The sequence below is a fragment of the Otolemur garnettii genome, unplaced genomic scaffold (genome assembly GCF_000181295.1).
Source record: "Otolemur garnettii isolate 467f Iridium unplaced genomic scaffold, OtoGar3 scaffold00054, whole genome shotgun sequence".
NCBI classification, from domain to species: Eukaryota; Metazoa; Chordata; class Mammalia; order Primates; family Galagidae; genus Otolemur; species Otolemur garnettii.
The window spans coordinates 2,852,439-2,864,753 of NW_003852449.1; the positions used below are offsets into that span (position 1 = coordinate 2,852,439).

Genomic DNA, 12,315 nt, shown 5'->3' on the forward strand with positions numbered 1-12,315 from the left:
AAAACTTTAACTGTGTTAGTAATGCTTTAGTTTAATACTCTGCTTTAGTTATATCATTAATTATTCAAATTAGCTGATATCCTGTTGAACGTAACTAATTGTAATAGTCTTACTTAGGTCTTCATGTCTTAAAAATACTTTTCTTGGAATTAGTGAATTGAATCCCCATTTCTGTTGCTTTCTTTATTATAATTGTGTCTTGATAATTATATTTAAAAATCATCTTCAAAGTTTGTACATGTAGATGTGCTCTGTGTATGCCATTAAACCTGGAAGAATAGTGACAAATTTAGGTTTAAATTAAACATTGATTTATCATAATCTTGTTTGAGAAAGATTTTCAGGTCACTTGCAAAATTATATCGTGATAAAAACATTAGAAACAAGAATAATGAGGCAATAGGGAAATAAGCATGAAAATATGTAATGGGGTGTCAGTAATTGGTTGTTGTAGGCTAGTTGGACAAATATATTCTTCTGTGTCTGCATATTTTGGCTCTAATTTTAAAAATTCATCTTTTTTAAGGGACAATTGATTTGTAAACATTCATGAAATATATCTTATTTTAGGTTCTCCAAGTACATCTGTATTTCTTGAAGAACTAAAAGAGGCGGTTAAACCTCTCCAGGACTATGGAATTTCAGTTGCAAAGGTAGAAAGATATTTACATTTAGTAAAATTAGTGACATGTTGAACACTGTATATGGATTAAGACTGAGTGTATTACAGTCCTTTTGGTCTATGTCTTTTTCCAAACTGAAAGAATATTTTATTTCATAAAAATAAAAGCACAGAAAGATAATTTCAGATTATTGTATTACATGGTACACAAGAGGGGAAAAAAAGCTGTTACAAGTTTTTAGCTTAGAGTTTGCCTTTTTTTGTAAATCATACTATTGGGCCTTTTGTGTCACCTTTCAAACCTATAGTTAGATGTTTCATTTTGCCTGACAAATATTTTTTAATAGTTCAAAATTCAGCGATTTACTAAATTTTTATTAGTACAAAAGGAAGTAACAAAATTGAGGTAACTGAAGAATGTTTTTCTTCTTAGTCTTTATAATTGCTTAGGTTTAAGTTTTTCTAAAACATTTATTTTTAAAGCAAAGTTAGAACAACTCAACTTGACATTATTTAATTTTTTTTCTCAAAAATTGTTCAAACTTTCCATGGAGTATTATGGAAAATTTGCCCATGCATCGTGGATCAGATAGCTGTGTAGCCTTTTCTTTAACTTAAATGTAGACTTTGTACCCCGGGAAGCTGAATGCGAAGTAAGCCCTGAGGTTAGATTCTTTTGGATTTGTGTTCGCCTGGCGTTGTGTGTGGGTATTCCTAGTTCATTCGCCTCCCTTCACTAAGAGAGAGAGCTCGTCTCTCTCAGACTCTAGCTACATTTCCCAGGACAGGAGACAGAGAAAGGTTAACTAACCTTGACTATGTGACTTTTTAAAAAATCCTATTTTTTTAATGTGCCATTTTTACATTTGTAGAAGTCTCATTTCAAATAATGACACTCATCTCCAAGGATCTTTGAATACAATTTTAAGCTGAAATTTAGAAATTAAATATTGGGTTGGTGTGAAATTGAAAAGAGGTAATTACGCTATTTGTCTAGTAACTGGTAGACTAATAACTGTGCATCTGGTAACTGTAGTAGAATATTGATATTAAGCTTCCTGCCCAGGCTGTTGCACTTATGAACTGACAGAACGGACACTATTTTATGGTGAGGATGCTGATTTCTTTGGAAGGGAGACGGGGCATCAGACAGACCCGTGTTGGTACCTAGCTCAGTGCTTGGCGCATGGCAGAAGCTCCATAAATACGTGTTTGTGAGATTGAAATGAGCTTACAGCACTTAGTCTTCTTTTGGATAGAGTGAAGTCAAAGACTCAGTCCTTTCCTGTGGAGAGTTTATAGCCTAAATAAGGAGAATAAAACATATTCACGGGTTATTTTATTTTAAAATAGCAGAACCTGATCACTATAAATAGGTGAGATACAAATAAAGCACAGTAGAGATTTAAAGGAAAGAAAGCCTGTATCTAATTTTTGAGGTGGAAAGTCATAGGTAGTATTGGGAAAGACTTCATAAAAAGAAGCATTTAAGACCTTCCAGAAGTTAAGATTGCAAGAGACAGAGGTAGATAAAGGAAACACTAAAATGTAAATGTACTACATGTTCTAGTTAAGACAGAGATCATCAAGCTGAATTCAACCAGCAAATCCAACAGGGTGCTGCTTAGAAATGCCACTGAAATAAAGGCTTCAGAGTCTTCAGAGTAAACAAATGAGAAAGATACATTATACACGGCATAACCAAAAGAAGTCTAGTGTAGCTATGTTAGTATGTGTGTATATGTACCTATAAGTGTGTATAAGTACATTTGGAACATGAAAGATAGTTAAAATACTTACATATATAACATACACTTTTATTATTCACCTGTTAACTCCATAGTGCCAATCCTGAGCTAGTTTTCTGCAGTTACATTCCCATGATCACAGCTGCATGAGGATGTGATTAACTGGGAAACAGGGGGACCAGAGACACGGCTAAAGTTGACATCACACAGCCCATGCTGTTGCCATACGACTGTCAAGTTCACTGCTGTCTGGTAAAGCCAGGTCAGCTCTGTTCCCTTTCATAGAGATTCTCATGTTTGTGAAAAAGGACCAATTTGTGGGGTTCTGTTTCCTGGTTGGAATTCTCAGTGGCTTTATCCAGAATCTCACTGGTGACTGGTTACTGTAGCACCAGCTGAGCCTTCTCTGCCCCCATGCTGGCATTTGCAGTTGGGGAGATAATTGCAGGTCTCTATCTCCTCCGCCGAACTTGAGCCTCTCCAGGAAGGTTTTGTTCTCCAAGAGATCCAGCACATTGAACATGTCTAACCCTTTCGTTCTGGCAAGAACAAGGGCATCACTCGTGGGATTTAGAAGACGGGTCTGGGTTTGCACATTGTAGAAAGAATAAACAAACTTTTGAGACTCTGGTGGATCAGATGGTTCATGATGGTGGAGGGAGGCGTGTAAAAGCTCAGGAAACCCGTCCCTCTCCTTACGTTCCCCATCGTGAGGTGGATGATACTCTCCTGGGGTGGAACCAGTGCTCCGCCTGCTCCTGGTTCCTGACTCCTGACTCCCGAGTGGGGTGAGGTGAGCTGCCTCAGGCACCTGGTGAGGAGCTGGTGCACTACTGGAAGGTCCCTTGTTCCTACTGGTCACAGCCCAGCTGTCTTGGGAGTCTTTGGCAGTTGGTAGAGTTTTGTTGTACGCTGGATGGTCACATTTCCACTCAGGTGGGAGAGCTTCAGTGAGCTTCCATGGGACTGATGGCAGCACCCGCTGATACCACAGGCTTTGGTCACACCAGCTGGCAGTGTAAACAGCTTGGGAAATGCTGTGCAGGTGGCCCTGCCTGGTTCTCTCTCAGATCGGGACTGGAGCCACCACGCTGTTGGAGCACAGCTGCTGCTGCTACTTCTTCATTTTTTTTTTTTTTTTTTGAGACAGAGTCTCATGTTGCCTTTGGTAGATTCACAGCTCACAGCAACCTCAAACTCTTGGGCCTCTTGCCTCAGCCTCCCAAGTAGCTGGGACTACAGGTGCCCGCCACAACGCCTGGCTATTTTTTGTTGTTGTTGTCATTGTTTTAGCAGGCTTGGGCTGGGGTTGAGCCCACCAGCCCCGGAGTATGCAGCCAGTACCCTAACCACTGAGCTGTGTGCCGAGCCAGAGCACAGCTTCTTGTGTACTCTTAGGAAGTTCATCTCCACCATCTTCTCTGTGTCACAGACATGGATGTTTGCTGAGATGGTGCTAATAAATGCAGCTGATTTCCAGCTTGAGACCACGCACCACAGTGCCTCTGGGGGAGCCGGCCTAGTGGCCGGAGAGCCCACCAGAGAAATTCCTGGGGAACCGCGTCGGAACATGTTGGTGTAACCTTCCACACGGTACTCACTCAGGAGGGTGTACAGCTCTTTCAGTGCACCATGGTCCCTCAGCCCCCAGGCCCAGGGAGCCTCAGGTGAAGCCCCGGGGCAGGGGACAGGGCTTCTGGTGGGTATTGTTTTTGTCAGGCTCCATGAGACTGTGGGTGTTCACCACTTCACGAAGTTTGGGGATGGCTGTGTATCCCAGAACAGGCAGCTCTCCTTGCCTGCCACCTCCATGGCTTTGGGGGGGGGGGTCCCCGACCCACTAAGAGCGGCTCCAGGGCCTCTGTTACCTCCTGCAGCCTCTCTCCTGGCAAGGAGTTCGCCTTCACAGGCTGATCCTGGGTTGAGTCTGCCCGGCTGCTTTTTTCTTTCTTTTTGTTTCCTTTTCGGCTCCAGTGTCACTGGCCGGGTTCAGACCAGCCTGGTTGTAGCTGCTGTCGCCATGGCTGTTTCCAGGCCCTTCTGTCATCTGCGGCAGGGGAGATGCTGCCTCACTCTTGTCTGTGTCACTGTATTAAATGAGATTTTCAAACAAAAACATCGTCCTTCACTCTTCTTTCTCTCATAACCAATCCATCTATTACCAGGTTCTGCAGTGAAAACTTTGTGAATCTGGCCAGTTTCTGTACTTGCACTTGGACTTCTCCTGTCATCACGTCCCCTCAATCTCCTCCTCCGCTTGTCCCCCGACAGACTTCTCCATTCGTAGTCAGCTGTATCAGGACACCTTGCCACCCTGTTTGGAAAGGCTTCCCGTTAGTTACTAGAAAACTGAAGCTCCTGCTGTTATGGTTTCTGGCTTCCTCTCTGATCTTGTTTTCTGCCCCTCTGTCTCGCTCAGTTTGTTCCTGACACATCCTGGTCATCTTTCTGCTACTCGAACCTGCTAGAGGTGCTGTTATGACCACGCTTTAGCACAGTGGTTCTCAACCTTCCTAATGCCGTGAGCCTTTAATACAGTTCCTGTGAGTTGCAACCCACAGGCTGAGAACTGCTGCGTTAGCAGGTGTTTCCCTTCTGCGTAGAGCTTGTCTCTGCCGCTTGTCTCTGTGTGTGTGTGTATTACTTCACTACTTGAGTTCTCTTCGTGTCACCTCCTTCAAGAAGCCTTCCCTGATTACCTATCTAAACCACCCTATCACATACTATCTCCTTATAATTTTTAAAATTATAGCACTGACTTACATATTAATTAGTTTTTTAATTATCTCTGCTTTTAGAATGTAAGTTCTAACAGTAGATTGGTATTTGGAACTTAACCTGTATCCCCAGTGCCTGGAACAGTGACTGACATATTGGAGGTGGTCAAATGTATGTTGAGCTGACTGGAAAGTTTTTCTTGAATTACAGACACTGGAATCACTTACTGGTCGAGGCTATTTTCTTTTAGTCCCACTTCTCTGTTCCTGACATCTGTTCTGAATGTCAGTTCCCTCTTCTCATGTGCTTTCTCAAACTCTCACTAAAATTAAGCAACAGTAAGAGACCCTGTTTTCAAACAGACAAAAACCTTACCAAGTGCAAAACCACGTACCTTCTTCTAGCCCTGGTTTTGGGTGGTTACGTGGTGGCTGCCCGTTTGTCCCACCTGGACACTCTGTGACTCTCTTCTTGTTCTTCTCCCCACTTCCGCCTGGCCGTGTTCAGGCCCCGTCGTCCTTGACCTACACTAATGTGGTTTTCTTTTAACCCACCTCCTTAGTTTGTGCTCTTCTGCCTTCTGTTTTATCTTCATTGTGCCACCAGGATTGTCCTTGTATTTTTAATATTTTTACTTTTTTATTGTCCTTGTATTTACTTATCAAATGATTAATGCAGGCCCAGTACGGCTGCTCTGGCATCATCAGGGACTCCAGTCCATCCTTTCTGTTTCGCCATCCTTAGCAAGCTATTTCTTCCTTAAAGATGCCTTCTGTTTGTGATCACGGCTGGTATGCTGGTGGTCTTGTCTGTTTTTGGTCAAAAAGAAGGAGCAAGAGCCACAGTGTCAGTCACCCCCCTGGTTAAGAGGCTTCTAGGAATTCCATCCCGGGAACGTTCCTGGCACTATTTGGCCATTCCTGGCTGTTGGGGAGTCCAGCAAAGCCTTTTAATGGGGTACTTACGTTTAGCAAAGTTCTGTTGCACAACAAAACAGGAGGATGGATTTGGGTTAGGAAACCAGCGGTGCCTGCTACCCGGAGTTCTACCCGCTGAGGCTGAGATGCTGTCAGGAACCCCCTCAGCACCTCCTTCCTGCTCCCTGACTCCCGGTCCTGCTTCTTGTCTTCCCTCCAGTGTGTCCCTCCTCGCTTCGTCACCTCCTACTTGTTCTATAAGATTGAATTAAATATCAGCTCTTAGGAATAATTAACTATAACGCTTAGGTGCAGAAAGGGCACCTTTCTCTGGGTTATCACACACTTGAACAAGTGAGTAATTATAGCATCCAAATCAGGAAAAAAGTAAAACACAAAATTTGACCTGGAGGCAAGCTGTAATGTTTAATTCTCTTTCTTGTTTCCCTAACCAGGAAATTTGACCTTTTGATACATGTAAATGCTAAACCTTAAATACAATCTTTTAAAGGTTAATTGTGTCAAAGAAGAAACTTCAAGATACTGTGGAAAAGAAAAGGATTCAATGAAAGCATATTTATTCAGGTAAGCAATTTTTCTTTTGAGTGTGATGGATAAAAATAAAGCTCTACTTCTAGAATATTCCAGTATGTAAAATACCTGTCCCTAGGCCAGCATAAGGTTGTATGTAGTGGGGACCACGTGAAGCCTGACAGAAAATGAAGTCAGATTTGTTGCCTGACATCTCTGCACTTTAACTTCTTTATTTATAAAATGAGGAGAATAATACCTTCCTCACAGGGTGTTTTGAATATAACGTAAGACTCTTAAGTAAACTCCTACTGTACATGCCTGGTAAGTAAGTCGGGTTAGCTTAGTAAATCCATTAGTAAATTAGTAAATTGGTTAGCAAATTTAGTGTTCTGAGCAGGTCTGTGTCTAGATATGATGTGAATCCCTTTGTTTTGAAGGACCTGCCAGTGTTGCAGCTACAGATTCCTCTGCACTTGACTTTGTCAGTCTGCTGAGCTTTCTCGGGTCCTTTGGATTTGGCTGGAAAGTCTGGAGAGATTCCTGTCTCTCATCTCTTCCTCATGGGGCCCCTTCTTTCTCTCCTGCTTGTCTTTTTCCCAGCCTAGTTTGGGGGAATCTGTATGTGTAGTTGTTAAAGAGAGGTTGGTAAAAAGTTGATATTGGACTCAAGGTTTTTTTTTTTAAACCAGTCTTTATGCCAAGTCCAGAGCCTAAGCTTTTAAAAGTCAGTGCATTTACTGAGTGTATATGTCATAAATATGAGCGTGCATTATGTACCAGCACTCTGGTAGGTGTGTGGGGGACAGGGGTAAGATGCGGGCTCTAACATCAAAGAACTCCTAACCTAAATAGAAAGGTAAATTGAATTCTAATGAGAGATTTCTGTAACATGCTTTTAAAATTTTTAGAGGCAACATATTGCTCAGAGAATTTCCTACTGACACCTTGTTTGATGTGAATGCCATCGTCGCGCACGTTCTCTTGTAAGTACAGGCATATCCATTGACTTATTTACTTGTTACCTGTTTGTTTCATTTTTGTTTCCTTTCATTGCATTTTGTTTCATTTATTTATAGACAAGGTTTCACTCTGTTGCCTAGGCTAGTGATGACAGTATTCCTAGCTAAGATCATAGTGGTGTCATCATAGCTCACAGCAACCTCAAACTTCAGGGTGTTAGCAGTCTTCCTGCCTCAGCCTCCTGAGAAGCCAGGACTCAAGACATGGCCACCAAGCCTGGCTTTTTTTTTTTTTTTTTTAATTTTTTTGTAGAGATGGGCTCTTGCCATGTTGCCCAGGTTGCTCTTGCACTCCTGGCCTCAAGTGATCTTCCTGCCTTGGCCTCCCAAAATACTGGGCTTATAGATGTGAGCCACCATGCCTGGCCTGATTTCATTTTGGGCAATCACAATTCATCAAAATATTTTAGCTTTTAACATTATATTTGTAGGCATCAATTTTATACAAATCATTGTTCTATGTTCTTACATTAAGAATCTAAAATTTTATTAATGCAAAAGGATATAGAAAAATGTACATACTTTTATAAAAAAGTGGGAAATGACTCAACCAGACCCCGAGGTCATGCAGGTGCTTTTGGCCCTACCTGTGGAGAGAGGGCTCTGCCAGGGGTCTTATTCTGTTCAGGCTATTAGATAAAGTACCCTAGGCCGGGGAGCTTATAAATAGCAGAAATTTATTTTACAACATTCTCCCTGTGTTCTCACATGATGGAAGAGACAAGAGTCTCTTCTCTAAGGGTACTAATTTCATTCCCAAAGGCCCCACCTCCTCACACTATCCCACTGGGGGTTAGGATTTCAACACAGGAATTTTGGGAGGCCACAGATATTCAGACTAGAGTACCAGGTGTAAAAAGCTTATCTTTGCTATTCTCAGTGAGATTTTTAAAGTCCGAGGCTGCCTTATCCAAGCCTGATTTTTTTTTCTGGAGTCTTCAGTTCTGTCCTGCTCAGTAAGTACAGAAAGAGTTCTTAGTCCAAGCAGTTACCTGAGTCCTGACTGAGAGGGAATAGATTTGAGCTCCCTGGTCTGGAATCTCTGGGATCCATTCCTGCGGTTGACCCCTGACTTCATGCAGTCTGCTATTCTCCTTGGCGACAGAGCTAGGAAATATAATTTGTTAAAGACTCAAGTGTACGTGGATTTGCAGCTGTTGAGGATTTTCTGTTTCTGTTTATTCATGTACCAGCACCATTGACTTAATTTCTTGAGGCTTTATAAGGTAATATGTGTAAAGTCCAGGCCCCTTCACATTTCCCCTTTCGGAATTGCTGAAATTGTTTTGTTTTGTTTATGCAGTATGTTATACATATATACACATACACACATATTTCATATATGTTTATTATTTAAAATTAGATTGTGTACTTTTTTCCCCTTCCACCAAATTTATAAATTATCTTAGGAACAGTTGACATCTTTAATAAATCTTCTCGTCCCATACGTGGTGTTTTCCCATGTGCCTGAATTTGTGTGTGTGTCCTCTGCAGTGTTTTGTTTTGTTTTGTGTTAAGACAGTTGTTTAGAGCAGTTATAGGTTCACAGCAAAATTAAGGTAGGTAGGAAGGGAAGGTATAGAGATTTACCATATACCCCCACCCCACACTACATAGATTCCCCCATTGTCAACATGCCCACCAGACTGGTACATTTGTGAAATTAGTGACCCTACATTGATGTGTCATAATTACCCCAAATCCATAGTTTGCTTTAGGGCTCACTTTTGGCAGTGTACATTCTGTGAGTTTGGACAAATGTATAATGACATGTATCTATTATTATAGCATAAGAGAGAGCATTTTCACTGCCCTGAATATCTTCTGTGATCTACCTTCTTAACCAACCCCTGGCAACCACTGTAATCTCTTCATGCAGTTTGGAAGGTTGTGTGATAGATGAAGCAGCTAGAAGTTCCCTGAGTGTTTGAGTCTCCCCATTTCCTGTCTTCTGCTGTGTGATCTGAGCAGTTATCCTTTCTGAGTGCCCGTTTCCCTATCCTTATGTGTTATAATTGCATTCTCATGAGATTATTATAAAGATCAAATAAAGTAACTAACACACATAAAAGTGTGTTGTGGATTTTACCCAGGGCTCAACAAATGTTGGTTTTTTTTCCTAATAAATACAGGAAGTTTCATTTTTTAGTTAAGAAGGAAAAACAAAAGTGAGCTCATGCTGTGACAGTGGGAGATTTGCCACGAGGCAGCGGTCGCAGAGAAAGGCCCTTCTTCTTTAGCTGCTCACTGTTGATACCTAAGATCATCAAATGATGCTTAAAGGAAAGATAGTCTAGGAAGAAATGGTGAAATCTCATTAACTCTTCATTAAGCCATGGCATCTCATGTTCTTGTGATAGTACTGTATTTTGTCAGATAATAAGTTTCTCATGATAATGTGCACTTCAAAAATACTACAGGAATTATTTTTAACTGTCATATTTTGTTCTTTACCTGTGATAGCAGAGCCTGAGTATTGAGTATTAGGTGATGTGACTTAGACCCTCTGAGGAAGATTGCAGCGAGAGGTATCTTTCTCTGAGACTCCTGCCTGTCCGCATGCTGATCTATTTTTAATAGGTATTGAGCTGTTACTCATTTCTTCTGGTTTCAGATTTACTCCTATGCAATATTGTTAAGTGCGTTTCTGTTTGAAGATGACACACTTTTTACCAGGAAATTTGAATTAAAAAATTCTTGGGGCGGCGCCTGTGGCTCAGCGAGTAGGGTGCTGGCCCCATATGCCGAGGGTGGCAGGTTCGAACCCAGCCCCGGCCAAAAAACAACCAAAATATAGCTGGATGTTGTAGCAGGTGCCTTAGTCCCAGCTACTTGGGAGGTTGAGGCAAGAGAATCACCTAAGCCCAAGAGCTGGAGGTTGCTGTGAGCTGTGATGCCACAGCACTCTACTGAGGGCGACAAAGTGAGATTCTGTCTCAAAAAAAAAAAAAAATTCTTGTCATGGATTTGAATTCCTAGCAGCTTTGTTAATTGGTATTGGTGGTTATCTCTCCAAACTGTGGCCCTAGAAGTGCTTCTACAGCGCATACATGGTATGTGACATGTATTAGGTACTTGAATATTTGATTGGTGGATGATGGATTTGGAAGCTTCACTTTTTGGTTGTTAAAAATGGGAAGAGCAGAAATCCTCTTAAGTTTTAAGCCTTTAAGATTTTTCTGCCATCTTCCTAGGGTGTTAGGATTACAGGCATGAACCACCACTCCTGGCCTGAAAAGGAAATTTCTTTCTTGATGGCTGGAGCTCAGCAGTTCGAGACCAGCCTAAGCAAAGTGAGACCCCATCTCTACTGAAAGTAATTGAAAAATAGAAAATTGTTGTGGGTGCCTGTAGTCCTACTTACTTGGAAAGCTGAGACAGGAGGATCGTTTGAACCCAGAAGTTTGAGTTTTCTGTGGGTTATCCTGAGATCATGGCAGATTAGCAGCAACAGAATGAGACTCTTTAAAAAAAAAAGATTTTTCTGATAAGAATTTTTTAAGAAATAAGCGTGTGAGAGGATATACAATGTATGACAAAAGGACTAAGTTGTTAATTTTATTATTGTACTCTGAACTCACCTGTCAGAGGTGGTTCCTACCTGTTTTTTTAAAAATCTCTATTAATTTAGAAAGTGCTTAATAAAAGACTTGAGGATATTTCTCTTTACAAATGAATCTGCCTTGTCGTAATATACCATCTAATTACTTTAGGTGAAAGTATTGTCCCTTTTCTTCTCTATCTTTATTTTTCCCTGGAGGTTTTGATATGGTAAATTAGCAGGTTATATTTTCTTTTCATTGAATTTTTTAAAACTTGAGCCATGACAGAAATAGAAAGATGGCTCTTTCTGAAAAAAAGACTGAGTGGCTTCCTACTCTGAAAGTCGGGTCAGATACACATGACTTCGTTCCTTTTATGTCTGACAGCCACTCAATTCTTGGCCAGATATTGTATCTGGTTAGAGAAAGTCTCAGGAAGAGCAAGCCAAGGAAAAAGAAACCTTTCTGGGCAGGAAAAACTGAGCAGAGAAAGCCCTGGGCTATTTTACCCCATCATTAGAGCAAGACAGTCCCGAGAGAGACTTCTCCTTCCACCCGTTTCTGTGTCAGTATTTCTCCTTTTAAGGACTGGAGTAAAGGAGCGCAGCCTGCGGAATGGATCCTCTGGAAGTTAACATTGAAGAATACGTTCAAGTTAGGACGCCATTGGAACAATCACAGAGATGCTTAGATGATGAATGTCATTAGTTTTGGTTACAGTATCTCAGGGATAATTACCACTTAGTGAGCTTTGGGACATTAGGCCAGGTAACCTTTTTAAGCCCTAGACCTTATCTTTAAGATGGGGTTAATGATAGTACCAATTTCAGATAGTTGCCATGAAAATTAAAATGACAGAGCGGATTGCTGAGATTTCTTATCTATAAACCCTAGAATCTGGTTCTGACTGGCGTAAGCAAGGGGAGTTGGAGTGGACACAACATAGGAAGCCTCAGCCTTGCTATAAGGGCTGGGGAACCAGACTCAAAGGTCCCACAGCTGGAAATTACAGCCAAAATTGCAACACAACAAATCTGAGGGTCAGCTGCATTCCTGCTGAGCATGGGGTGCTACCATCTGCATCACCTGCACTGGGCCTGTTACTAATGACACTTCATCACTGCTACCTTTAAGGAATAGACAATACCTAAATAAATAACATCTGAAATACGTTGTTGAAAATGTAGTGAAAACATGAAAATAGGCTCGGTACCT

The 12,315-nt window shown here is 41.4% G+C and overlaps 1 protein-coding gene across 1 annotated transcript in view; it reads left to right on the plus strand.

The window, feature by feature from the left end:
• The window catches only part of TXNDC16 (thioredoxin domain containing 16), an 81,314-nt gene that overhangs the window by 7,355 nt on the left and 61,644 nt on the right, over positions 1 to 12,315 (plus strand). The window contains exons 4-6 of the mRNA XM_023514489.1: positions 571 to 653; positions 6,517 to 6,590; positions 7,448 to 7,522. Coding sequence (XP_023370257.1) covers positions 571 to 653; positions 6,517 to 6,590; positions 7,448 to 7,522 — 232 coding nt within the window. The remainder of the gene's footprint in view (positions 1 to 570; positions 654 to 6,516; positions 6,591 to 7,447; positions 7,523 to 12,315) is intronic.